Source organism: Pithys albifrons, chromosome 2 (assembly GCF_047495875.1).
Source record: "Pithys albifrons albifrons isolate INPA30051 chromosome 2, PitAlb_v1, whole genome shotgun sequence".
Taxonomy (NCBI): domain Eukaryota; kingdom Metazoa; phylum Chordata; class Aves; order Passeriformes; family Thamnophilidae; genus Pithys; species Pithys albifrons.
In genome coordinates this window covers 117,360,308-117,373,098 of record NC_092459.1, presented here as the reverse complement: position 1 = coordinate 117,373,098, position 12,791 = coordinate 117,360,308, and the positions used below count along the sequence as shown (strand labels likewise).

General features: G+C 50.6%; 1 protein-coding gene across 5 annotated transcripts in view; it reads left to right on the top strand.

Moving 5' to 3' along the window:
• The window catches only part of SPTBN1 (spectrin beta, non-erythrocytic 1), a 117,995-nt gene that overhangs the window by 72,734 nt on the left and 32,470 nt on the right, over nt 1-12,791 (top strand). For all 5 annotated transcript variants that reach the window (XM_071582254.1, XM_071582255.1, XM_071582253.1 and 2 more), the window contains 11 exons: nt 1,636-1,809; nt 2,410-2,501; nt 3,098-3,178; nt 3,896-4,011; nt 4,850-4,962; nt 5,526-5,713; nt 7,820-7,937; nt 9,193-9,351; nt 9,943-10,245; nt 11,078-11,231; nt 11,890-12,760. In XM_071582254.1, coding sequence (XP_071438355.1) covers nt 1,636-1,809; nt 2,410-2,501; nt 3,098-3,178; nt 3,896-4,011; nt 4,850-4,962; nt 5,526-5,713; nt 7,820-7,937; nt 9,193-9,351; nt 9,943-10,245; nt 11,078-11,231; nt 11,890-12,760 — 2,369 coding nt within the window. The remainder of the gene's footprint in view (nt 1-1,635; nt 1,810-2,409; nt 2,502-3,097; nt 3,179-3,895; nt 4,012-4,849; nt 4,963-5,525; nt 5,714-7,819; nt 7,938-9,192; nt 9,352-9,942; nt 10,246-11,077; nt 11,232-11,889; nt 12,761-12,791) is intronic.

Here is a 12,791-nt window from a genome sequence, read left to right as displayed (position 1 = left end):
TGCTGGAGCTCCTCAGAGCACCAGGACAGCTTTGCAAACCATTTTCTTTCTGCTCAGTGATTTGAGCATTAGAGTCAGTGCAGGTGCCCCCCGGGGAGGTGAGAAAGGCTGTGTGAAGGCAGAGGGGACAGGCTCAGGTGTGCCACTGCTGCTGGGAGCTGGGCACAGCCTCAGTCACTCCCGAGGGCTGGGAACGTCCTTGGGGGAGTGAGCCCAGGGCTGGGAACGTCCTTGTGATCTGAGCCGGCGGCGGAGCTGCTCCCGGCGTGCACAGGGCTGGGCTGGGCCTCCAGCTCCGCTCCCGCCCTGGGACAGCCTTCCTGCCCGTGTCCTGCCCGGTCCAGCCCGGTCCAGCCCCGGGGTTGGTGGTACCGGGGCAGGCTGGCTCGGGACTGGGACTGTCCCTGCATGGAGGCATGTCCCTCCGGCTGGGTGGGCTCTGTGTGCCGGCAGCGTTTGGGGTGGTGTGTGCTCAGGGTGCACATCCACTCCGGGCCCCCTGGGAGGCACTTCCAAAGCAGTGGCAGCTCCTGGGAATTCTCCCCTTGCTGGGAGCTCTGGGTTGACTTTCTTGGCCTCGGGAGGAGGACAGAGCCAGGCAGGCTGAGGCCGAAGGTGAAACCACCGCATGGCCTCAGGGTTTATGTGTCCCAAAGGGCATCTCTGTGGCAAGTGTTCCCTCTGCACCATCCCCTGGGGCACAGACTCTGTTCCCAGGGACTGAACCATGGCTGTGGCTCAAACCCTTCCCCTTCAATGGAGGCTGGGGTGAGGATTTTGCCTGGGCTATTTCCATGGCCAGTTAATTACTTTCAGTGCAGAAAACAAGGACATTATGATGATTAGTCGTTGGCTGAGTACCTTTGGTGACATCCCAGTGAGCACTGAACAGGCTCTTCAGCTGGTAATCTTTATCTGCAGAACAAAGTGCCTTCAATTTTATTCAGTTTTACAGATTTCTGCAGGCTGTTAATATGTTCATTGCTTTTTTCACTTGCACTGGGCCTTCATAATATCATGTTTATGTTGGTGTAGCTGATTTTTTAATTAGTGTTTTTACTTTTTTTTCCTGTGAAGAAATTGTTTGGAATAAATTTCTGTTATTTTCTTACTATTTATCCTATTTACTGACAAAAAAAGAGCAATGCCAGTTCCTCCTTAAGCAGTTGTATTGAGTCTCTTAGGGTTCAAATCTGAGCTGCCTTTTTGGAGAGGGTGGATCTGTATTTACAGAGCATTCATTCCCAACTCCCCCTATTTGCCAGTTATCAGCTTATCTCATGTCTATCTTTGCAGAATCTTCTCCTTTAGTGTGGAAGGACTTGTACTCGGGAAAATGTACTGGGTGTGGCATGATCTGAGCAGAATCATTTCTCTTCCAGCTAGTGAGTGAATATCCCAGACAGGACAGAGGAGGGGAAGCAGCAGGCAGATGAAATTGGTGCCATGTGTCCAGCTCAGATGGAGGGTGTTGGCTTTTCCACCCTGGGTTTGACACAGGCCGCCATTACCCTGGTGAAAATGGGCTGGGAGATGCAAGGAGTGGTTTTGTCCCTGGAATCTGAAGGACAAATGCAAACAGTGTGGCTGTCTGGGAGTGAGGAATGTGGTGTTTACCTTTCCTTTTCCTTCCAGCCTAAACCAACTAAAGGAAGGATGCGCATCCATTGCCTGGAGAACGTGGATAAGGCTCTGCAGTTCCTGAAAGAGCAAAGAGTGCACCTGGAAAACATGGGATCCCATGATATTGTGGATGGGAATCACAGGCTGACCCTTGGGCTGATCTGGACCATCATCCTGAGGTTCCAGGTACAGCTGTGTGCACAGACCCATGCCTGGCTGAGCTCTCCAGGCTGGTTTGGGACATGCCCCATGGAGGAGCAGAGTGCCCCCAGCTCTCCCAGCTGATGGCAGAGGGCAGTGCTGGGCACCTCCAGATAAATCAGTCTTCGTGCTGCTGCTGCTCTGGGGTGGGAGCTCCTGTGGGGAAAGTCACATGGCTTTATTTCTAAGTCACTAATACATGAGAAGCTCCAGTCACAGAACCCTTCACCAGAGCAGGAGGAGATGCTGCCTCAGCTGCCCTGCTCCTCCCTGTACTTATCCATACCCTGGCTCACTTGACACTGCCAGGATTAAGGAATTGGTTCATGTCCCAGCTAAGGGCTAAAGTGTCTTGTTTTCCAGCAAGCTGCATGTTGGTCTCTGCCCTCAGTTAAAACAAGTTGGAAAGTCCTTTTGCAGAAAGAATAGTAAATCCGTATGATAAATACATAATTTATAATAAATAGCACAGTAATAAATATTTGATAATGTTAATTTTGGTGTTTCTCAGTGTTCCTTTCATCTGTTCAAAAGAGGCAATATGTTCTCTCAGAGAAATATTGAAAACTTCTGTGTTAATTTTAGATCCAAGATATCAGTGTTGAAACTGAGGACAACAAAGAGAAGAAATCTGCTAAAGATGCTTTGCTTTTGTGGTGCCAGATGAAAACAGCTGGGTGAGTGTGGATTAAGTGATTATCTCTAAAGCTCTTGCAGCATTTTGAGTTTTCATTGACATAATTTTAAATGGGCAAACACACATCTCTCCTTAAGTGGATTCAGCCAAGAGAAGTGAATTGATGTTTACAAATCAGAAAATTCTGAATTTATGACATTAGTGCTGAGAGATAAACATACCAATCTGATAATCCCTGAGTATATATAGTAATGTGCTGACTCTTTTTCACCCTTTTCTGGAGAAATATTGATGCTTCAGCTGTTTGCCACCAACTTAACCCTCTTTTCAAATCTATGGAAAGATTTCCCAAATGTCTTTCTCTGACAGTATCCTTCTTGATAATTAACTATCCATTTGTAGGAACTGAGTATGTTTCCTCCATGAAACTTGGATGTCCCTGTGCTGATATGGGACACTCCAGCATTATTTGAGTGGTACCTCATCTTCTCCTTCCAAGAACTCTTGTGAAGGTGGTTTGTAGCAGCCTGACAGACATGCAGAATACCCAGAGCCTCAGCCAATAAGCTGTGCTGTGTGCCCACAGCTGCAGTGGGCATGTTGTACTGATGGCACTCCTTGTTCTTGTTCTGCCAGTTACCCCAATGTCAACATCCACAACTTCACCACCAGCTGGAGGGATGGGATGGCTTTCAATGCACTCATACACAAGCACAGGTATGTGTGGGAAGGTCTGCCCTGGCTCTGCACTCATCTCTCAGCTGCAGTTCCAGACCCATGGAGAGCAGGAAGCAGAGGCATTGCTAAAAGTTTCCCAGCAGCTTGCCCTGTTTGGAGCTTTACAGCCCTGGGGGTCACTGTGAGCTCAGTGGGCAGCAGCTCCTCCTGTCACAGCTCAGAGCAGGGTTTGGCTCAAAAGAGTAAATTACACCTGAGATTATTTGGGTTGGGTTTGGTTCTAGTACCTTAGTGAGGAACCCATACCCAGGTCTGGTTGCCCAGAACTGGGGGGCAGGAGTGGGGAACCACACACATAGCAGCCTGGAGGGGAAGGGAGTCCCTGCACAAGGATGGCAGCTGTGGAGCTGAGCTGGCATGGCTGGGGTGCTGCCCATGGCAAGCGTGGGCAGAGTTATCCGGGTGGCTCACACACCTCATGGGCATGAGGAGACACTCGTGACCACCCCTGAGTTCTGCTCTCCAGGGTGACCTTCCCTGCTGTTTGGCTCTCCTGTGTCCTTTCCCAGGGCTGGGGCTGCCGTGCCATGTGCTGGGCATCGCTCTGTTCCTTCAGCCCTGCCCTGGGAATGCACAGGGCTTTTGGGCACATGAGACCCTGGCAGGGTGTTCTGGGGGTTGGGGATATTAGCTGGTTCATTTGAGGGTGGCTGCACTGTGCTTTGGGAAATGTAAAGAATTTTCCATCCTGTCTAGGCCTGATCTGATTGACTTTGACAAGCTGAAGAAATCAAATGCACACTACAATCTGCAGAATGCTTTTAACCTTGCAGAGCAACACCTTGGTCTTACCAAGCTCCTGGACCCCGAGGGTAAGAATTCCTGTAGTTTCGGCACTTGAGGGCTCTTTGTGGGCTCTTTTCTCCCACCCTCCTTGTCAGAGCACATCTCTGTGATAGATTTCTGTGCTCAGGAGCAGCTGGGTGCTGCTGACTCACCTGCTGCTACAGCCAGAGAGGGAGGCAGGGAAAGCAAGGTGTGTCCTGCAGAAACCTGAGCAGCAGCAGTACAAGAGCCCTTAATCCATGTATCCATAAAGCCATTCCAGTCAGGGCATCCTTCTGATCTGCGCTGAGCAGCTGAGAGGTCTCAGGCCATTCTTCTGTGGGAGTATGTGTGCTCAGAGCTGGGACAAGAACCTCTCTTGTCACAGGGCAGAGGGGATGTGTTTGGCAAGTTTCTTCCCTGCTTTCCAGGGCCTCAGAATTGCTGCAGCAGAGGAAATACTTTGGTTTCCACCTGTATCTGTCAGATTTGCCTGGACAGAAAGACAGTTAGGTTGGAATTCCTGTCTCCAGATGCTGACACAGCACTGAAGTTCTCAGTTAACAGTAGGACTGTCAGCTCACACAGAGGAGTTATCTGCCCATGCACAAGCTGTGGCAAAGTCTGACTGTAGGGCCCAAAGGCCCCCATGCTTTAGTCCCTGCTAATCCAAAGGGATAAAGCTGCACTTAGTGACAGAGTTCAATACTGTCCAGAACCAGCCCAAAGCTGCTCAGTTTGTTTCTGATTAGGAGACAAACCCTGGGAGCTGAACTGCCACTGCCCCATGTCTGACTGCCAGACACATCCTTGGTGCACTGTGGGCTCAGGTGGGGTAACCCCTGCACTCTCAGCATGCTGAGATAACCCCTCTTTGGTTTGCAGATATCAGTGTCGATCACCCTGATGAGAAGTCAATCATCACCTACGTGGTGACCTATTACCACTACTTCTCCAAGATGAAAGCTTTGGCTGTTGAAGGAAAACGTATCGGAAAGGTTTGCAAGTTTAAATTCTAAATTGTTGCAAAGCAGGCAAAATATTTCTGACTTTTTTCCACTTGGGTGTTAGTTTTTTAAGAGTCCATGCTATGGTCGGTTTTAGTTTTGCTTTTGAACATGATTTGAATGTTAAATATTGCCATATGACTGAGGAGTAGTTAATTTCCAGCTGCCTCACATAAGAAAACACTTGGCTGGTGTTTTATTTTTGCTTGTTAATTTTGCATCGTTGCTGCCTTTCCTTTCTCATTAACTGCTTTTACCCTCTGGCTCTTCTGTATCTTCTGGAGCCCAGAGAAGGCCCTCCTTTCAGACATGTGCAGCCACTCTGTGCCCTTTGGTGACATTGCCCCCATCCTTCCAGCTGGCAGCTGAGCATGGATGCTTCTGTCAGCCCCTGCCCCTCTGTGCTGTGGGATCATGGGCATGCAGTGCTGGGCACTGCTGCTGTTCCTCGGGGCTCCCAGCCTGGCTCAGAAGACCAGTGTCCGGGAGTGTGTGTTGTGTGGGTGAGCAGCGGGCACTGCCTGTGCCTCACGCCGTGCTGTGCCGCTGTGCAGGTGCTGGACAACGCCATCGAGACAGAGAAGATGATCGAGAAGTACGAGTCGCTGGCCTCCGACCTGCTGGAGTGGATCGAGCAGACCATCATCATCCTCAACAACCGCAAGTTTGCCAACTCGCTGGTGGGAGTGCAGCAGCAGCTGCAGGCCTTCAACACCTATCGCACCGTGGAGAAGCCGCCCAAGTCAGTCTGAGCCCTGCCGCGGCCACCCACGGGGTCCTGGGCACAAACACAGTCACCTTACAGGGGTCCTGGGCACCAAACACAGTCACCCACAGGGTCCTGGGCACAAACTCAGTCACCCACGGGGTGCTGGGCACAAACACAGTCACCTTACAGGGGTGCTGGGCACGAACACAGTCACCTTACAGGGGTCCTGGGCACAAACACAGTCACTGACGGGGTTCTGGGCACCAAACACACCCCAGTCACCCACGGGGTCCTGGACACCAAACGCAGTCACCCACGGGGTGCTGGGCACGAACACAGTCACCTTACAGGGGTGCTGGGCACAAACACAGTCACCCACGGGGTGCTGGGCACAAACACAGTCACCTTATAGGGGTGCTGGGCACAAACACAGTCACCCACGGGGTCCTGGGCACAAACACAGTCACCCACGGGGTCCTGGGCACCAAACGCAGTCACCCACGGGGTCCTGGGCACCAAACACAGTTACCTTACAGGGGTCCTGGGCACCAAACACAGTCACCCATGGGTCCTGGGCACCAAACACACCCAGTCACCTTACCGGGGTCCTGGGCACCAAATGCAGTCAACCACGGGGTCCTGGGCACCAAACGCAGTCACCCACGGGGTCCTGGGCACCAAACACAGTCACCCATGGGTCCTGGGCACCAAACACACCCAGTCACCTTACCGGGGTCCTGGGCACCAAATGCAGTCAACCACGGGATCCTGGGCACCAAACGCAGTCACCCACGGGGTCCTGGGCACCAAACACAGTCACCCATGGGTCCTGGGCACCAAACACACCCAGTCACCTTACAGGGGTCCTGGGCACCAAACACACCCCATCACCCACAGGGTCCTGGGCACCAAACACACCCAGGCACCTGCAGGGGTCTTGGGCACCAAACACACCCAGTCACCCACAGGGTCCTGGGCACCAAACACACCCAGTCACCTGAGTGGTGCTGCAGAGTTTGCTTCCTGAGCAAGCCCAGCTGTGCCCCTTCTGTTTGCTGGGTGCTGTTTGCGTGCAGATATAACAACAGCAAGGAGAACAGTGTGTCTCCTACAGGATCTGGGAGCCCTGGAAGCTGCCCTGCCCTGAGAGGCCTGTCTTACCATAGCAGTGCTAATAGCACACTGTGGTGGTACAGTGGTATCACCACTCATGCTTTAATAGCAGTGTCCAGCACCAATACAGTGCTATTAAAAGATCCCTCCTGCTGATCCAGCATCAGGAGGAAGCGTGTCTGGCTTTGTAAAACAGCCCTGCTCACTAAAACTGATACAGCCAAAACTGGGCAACTTCTTTTGGGGAAGCTTCTTTTAGCATCATGATATCAGATCTGTTTATTTTTGTCTAATATAAGTTCTAATGGATAATAATCACAACCCAAAACATTAAGGAGTATCCAGACATCTTCTAAAACTGCAGACTATTCCCCAGTGCCTCTGGAGTTTGTTTTTTTCTCAGGCGTACAGCTCACTGGGAAGGGTTTAGTGGCTGCAGTTGGCTTTAAATAAAACTTCCATTTCTTGTGCTGATGGACTAAACTGGGACAAGGCACGTACTAGAATAAAAAAATGCAGCTTTCTGTCCCCCAAGGGGGTTTAAATCCAAACACTCAGCCAACTAACTTCTGTGAAGTTGCTTTTGCTCTGTGACCCAAGTGGCTCCAGGGTAAGTGTGGGCTGTTTCCAGTGCTTCCAGCTTCCACACAAGATGGAGGTGTTGATCTGAACACTCCACTTACCATGTCAATGTTTTAAAAAAGTGTTTTATTGTAGTTTATTTTAGTTGAATATATCCAATATCTTATACACGTGCTTCCCTGGGAGGGTGGGCAGACCCTGGCACAGGTGCCCAGGGAAGCTGTGACTGCCACATCCCTGGAAGTGTCCCAGGCCAGGTTGGACAGGGCTTGGAGCCAGCTGGGATAGTGGGAGGTGTCCCTGCCCATGGCAGGGGGTGGCACTGGGTGGGCTTTGAGGTCTCTTCCAACACAAACCGTTCTGTGACTCCACGTTTCTATGGTTATACTTCAGTAGCAACAAAAGCTTGAGTGTAACTCAGTTCTCTTGCAAAATTTTGTTTAGATTTACAGAAAAAGGAAACCTGGAAGTGCTGCTTTTTACCATCCAAAGCAAAATGAGAGCCAACAATCAGAAAGTGTACATGCCAAGGGAGGGCAAACTCATCTCTGACATTAACAAGGTAAACTGAGCCAACTCCTCCTGTGTGAGTCGACATTTTGTTCTTTTCTCTCGGCAAACTGGAAAGGAAACCAGTTGTGATCTCCAGCCTTGGGGTGGGGCCATAAGGGCTCATGTAGCTCAGTCTCACTGCCCTGAGCCACGTCCTGGGATGTCCCCAGCAGCTGGAGGAGCACTCAGTGGCTCTGGCCATGGGCTGGCAGCCCTGCCTGGGCCCTCGTGGTGTTACCTGCTGGAGAAGTGACAGAAAGCAGCAGCAGTAGGTGTTGTGCCCTCCTTTCCCCTCTCTCCCCTTCCTGGGCACTGTGGGATCCCTCCCAAGGTTCCTGCAGCTGGTTCTGCTGCTGCAGCTGCCAGGGCAGAGCAGGGCAGAGCTGGCAGCTCTCTCAAGGATAACAAACAACTTAAACCTCTGGGCTTTCCTCGTTTGTGTTTGATCATGCTTGGCATTCCCAGAGCAGCTGCTCTGGGTGTCTGTGGCCTCACAGGGAGCAGCAGCCTGCACAGCTCTCCCTTGTTGCAGGGAGAATGCCCAAAATACTTTGTATTCCAGGCAGTTTCACATCTGTTCTGATTTAGAAGATTTAGCTTCTGTTTAATTGAGGGTATTTTTGTTGTCTGTAAGAAGATCTGAAAGGTGATTAGCTGACTTCCCACACGCTTCCAAGACTTCTGATTTTTGTAATATCACTGTCATGCATGTGAATAACATCTGCCTCTGGGGGAAAAAGGACTTGTAAGCACTAAAAATAACTGAATTCTGCTGTTGGGTTTTTTTATCAAAGTGGACGAATAAAGAACAACCGTTGTATGTTGATTTTAGAGGTGAGAGGCCATAAATCTTTAGTTCCAATTTCCTAAAGGAGGAAGATAGAATCCACTTGTTTGGGAGATTTTATGTTTGTTAAACAAATACTTTCTTACACATTCAAGCCAGTGGTTTGCTCAGGCTTTGCTGGAGGGGGGAGAGAAAGAACCAGAGAAAATGCATCTGAGATAAACAACTCTTACAGTCCTTGCTCAGAAATTGACTGACTAAATTGAGAACAGATTTGAAGTCATATGCTTCTATTAGCAAACAAGGTGTTTTGTAGCCAGCACAAACCAGATTTAGTGGCTTATAAATAAAGGAGCCAGTTTGGTGAACATCGCCTGTAGTGACTTCAGTCCTGATTCCATGCAAAATAGATGGGATTTATCATAACCTTATAAGAATGTGTGTTCACAAGCCACGTGTTTTGTCTCCACGTCTGCAGGCCTGGGAAAGACTGGAAAAAGCTGAACATGAAAGAGAACTGGCACTGCGAAATGAGCTCATCAGACAGGAGAAACTGGAACAACTGGCACGGAGATTCGATCGCAAGGCAGCAATGAGGGAGACCTGGCTGAGCGAGAACCAGCGCCTCGTGTCCCAGGTGCTGCTCCGGGCACTGCCTGGGGCACCCAGAGCACCCAGCAGTGGGAGAGGACACAGCTCTGGCTCAGAGCACATGTCCTCCCCTGTGCCTCGTGTTTTACTGCATCTAGATATGTGTGCTTTTATTTATTGTAGTCAGTCAGTGTGTGTGTGCTGTGTGTCCTGTCTGTAGTGCATTTGGGATACCCCTTCTCTGGATCTATCAGCCTGTGCTCAGGGGACTTGATGAGGAAAGAAGTATCCACAGAGGTTTTTTATCTGAATATTTTGGTGAAGTCAGTGAAATTAGCACAGGAATTAATTTAATTTTATAATATTAGAGATGACTTGAATTAAAAATCCAAAGCTCCAGCCTAATCCTGATGGCCACATGATTCTCCCTCCAAAGGTGGTGGATGATACCTCTGATTTTATGAGTGGTTCTCTGTTATCAGAGGTGTCTTATTTCATTAAAGAAGACTTTTCAGGGCATTTTTTGATGCCAGCTTTGCTGACCAGTGCATTCTGCACAGCCAGCCCTGGTGTCAGGGCTGGGCAATGGGGCTGTTCCCCTCAGCACCGGTGTTGAAGGAGCGCTGTGTGTTTGCAGGACAACTTTGGCTTCGACCTGCCGGCCGTGGAGGCCGCGACCAAGAAGCACGAGGCCATTGAGACGGACATCGCGGCATATGAGGAGCGTGTCCAGGCCGTGGTGGCCGTGGCCAAGGAACTGGAGACCGAGAACTACCACGACATCAAGCGCATCACCGCCAGGAAGGACAACGTCATCCGCCTCTGGGAGTACCTGCTGGAGCTGCTGCGCGCGCGCAGGCAACGCCTCGAGATGAACCTCGGCCTGCAGAAGATCTTCCAGGAGATGCTGTACATCATGGACTGGATGGATGAGATGAAGGTGGGTGGAAACTGCTGGAGAGCACAGACCAAACATTCTCCAGAGGTGGACATGTCCTGTTTGGTCAAGTTCTCAGATTCATTTTGCCCCTTTGGCTTAACAGCCAAACTCAGAGATTCACATGCAAGAGCAGTGAACAAATTCCTTACGCTAATTTGTTAAAAATAAAGATTAAAAACAAGCACACTCCTGGAAAAAGCTGCTTTCCAGCTTCAGGCCTGGCTCATAAGGGTCAAAGGCTTTGTTTACAGTGCCTGGATAAAGAGGACAGGTTTGGTGAAAGGGAATTAAATCATCCCTCATCACAATTTAGATGGGGAACAAGTCACCTCTTCACCTGTGTGCTTTAAAAAGCTTGAATTTCTTCCTGTCTGTTCTCATGGGATCTGGGAAGGGAAAGGACCATGATTTGTCCATCAGCCAGCAGAACTTGGAAGCTGTTGGAGGAAAGAAAGCTGTGTGCTGCTCAGCAGGAGCTCACAGCACTTGGGCCAAGTGCTGCTCCTTGGTCCTGCTGAGCTAACTCAGCCTCCCATCATCCTAGACTTGAAGCTCGTTAAAGAGCAGTCAAGTTCTTCATGGTCGCCAGTGAGTTTAAACATATTGGCCCAAATTCGAGTCAGCCTTGTCTCTCTGCATTTGGAGTTGATGTCCATATTGGCCCAAATTGGGACCAGCCTTGTCTCTCTACGTTTGGAATTGATGTCCTTATGGACCTGGTGTTTCTCTGACTTGATGAACCAACAGCGAATGGTGTCTTGCCTGGGGTCAGGAAGAAAGAAACGGCTTGAGGCCTTCAGCCCATTTTACTTGTCCTCTACATTTTGATCAGGTGCTTCTGCTGTCCCAAGACTACGGCAAACATTTGTTAGGAGTGGAAGACCTGCTGCAGAAACATGCCCTGGTGGAAGCTGACATTGGCATTCAGGCTGAGAGAGTGAGAGGGGTCAATGCCTCTGCTCAGAAGTTTGCCACTGACGGAGAAGGTAACCAGCACCTGACACGCCCTTCTTAATGTTAATTACCTGTAAGATCAGTTCTAAGGCTCGTTAGTTCTGCAGGGTAGGTTAGGTTGAGTTCCCCAGCAGAGTAAGCAATCCAGCTGCATTAGTTCCCTCTGAAGGAATTAATTCCTCCCTTGTCAGTGATCCATTTGCCCAGGAGCCTGCTCAGGACTGAGCATGGCCTTGTGCTTTGCACAGGATGTCACGCTCCTCACCAGCAGCTGCTGTGGCTTTACAGGGTCACCATTAGTGCCCCATTCTGTGCTCCTGGTGCAAACAGCAGTCTGTTAGGCCCAGTCTTATGGTGTCCCAGTGTATGCCAAAAGGAAGCAATTCCCTAGAAATTCCCATTAATTAGAGGAAATGACATCCATTTTGTGCAGTTGTGTAAGGAGCTGGTTTAAATCTAAATTCAGTGAATTTTGGTTTGGTTATTTTGTCTTCAGGCAAAGAATAATATTTTCTGACCTGTACTATTGTGTGGTGGAGCTTGAGTAGCTCACACTCACTTCCAGGAGGGTAACTATGGATTCTTTGACCCAAACTTGGAATAATCAGGAACTGAGGGCCTGTGCATGCCCCAGCTGTAGGGTGGCAGTGCCCGGGCCCAGGGTGTAACGTGTGCTCTCTGTCTGAGCAGGGTACAAGCCGTGTGACCCGCAGGTGATCCGTGACCGCGTGGCACACATGGAGTTCTGCTACCAGGAGCTGTGCCAGCTCGCAGCTGAGCGCCGGGCGCGCCTCGAGGAGTCCCGACGCCTCTGGAAGTTCTTCTGGGAAATGGCTGAGGAGGAGGGGTGGATCAGGGAGAAGGAGCAGATCCTGTCCTCTGATGACTATGGCAAGGATCTCACCAGTGTGGTCCGACTCTTGAGCAAACATAAGGCGTTTGAGGACGAGATGAGCGGCCGCAGTGGCCACTTTCAGCAGGCGATAAAAGAAGGTGAAGACATGATTGCGGAAGAGCACTTTGGGTCCGAGAAGATCAGAGAAAGAATTAAGGATATCCGGGAGCAGTGGGCCAACCTGGAGCAGTTATCTGCCATTAGGAAGAAGCGTCTGGAGGAAGCCTCTCTGCTTCACCAGTTCCAGGCTGACGCTGACGACATCGATGCCTGGATGTTGGACATCCTCAAAATTGTGTCCAGCAACGATGTTGGCCATGACGAGTATTCCACCCAGTCCTTGGTGAAGAAGCACAAGGATGTGGCTGAGGAGATCGCGAGCTACCGGCCGACCATCGACTCTCTGCACGAACAGGCCAAGGCCCTGCCCCAGGAGCACGCCGGCTCTCCCGACGTGCAGGGCCGGCTGACTGGCATCGAGGAGAGGTACAAAGAGGTTGCTGAGCTGACCCGGCTGCGCAAGCAAGCCTTGCAGGACACCCTCGCTCTGTACAAGATGTTCAGCGAGGCTGATGCTTGTGAGCTCTGGATTGACGAAAAGGAGAAGTGGCTGAATAACATGCAGATTCCAGAGAAGCTGGAGGACCTGGAAGTGATCCAGCACAGGTGAGAATGCCTTTCCCAGGAAGTTTGGGCA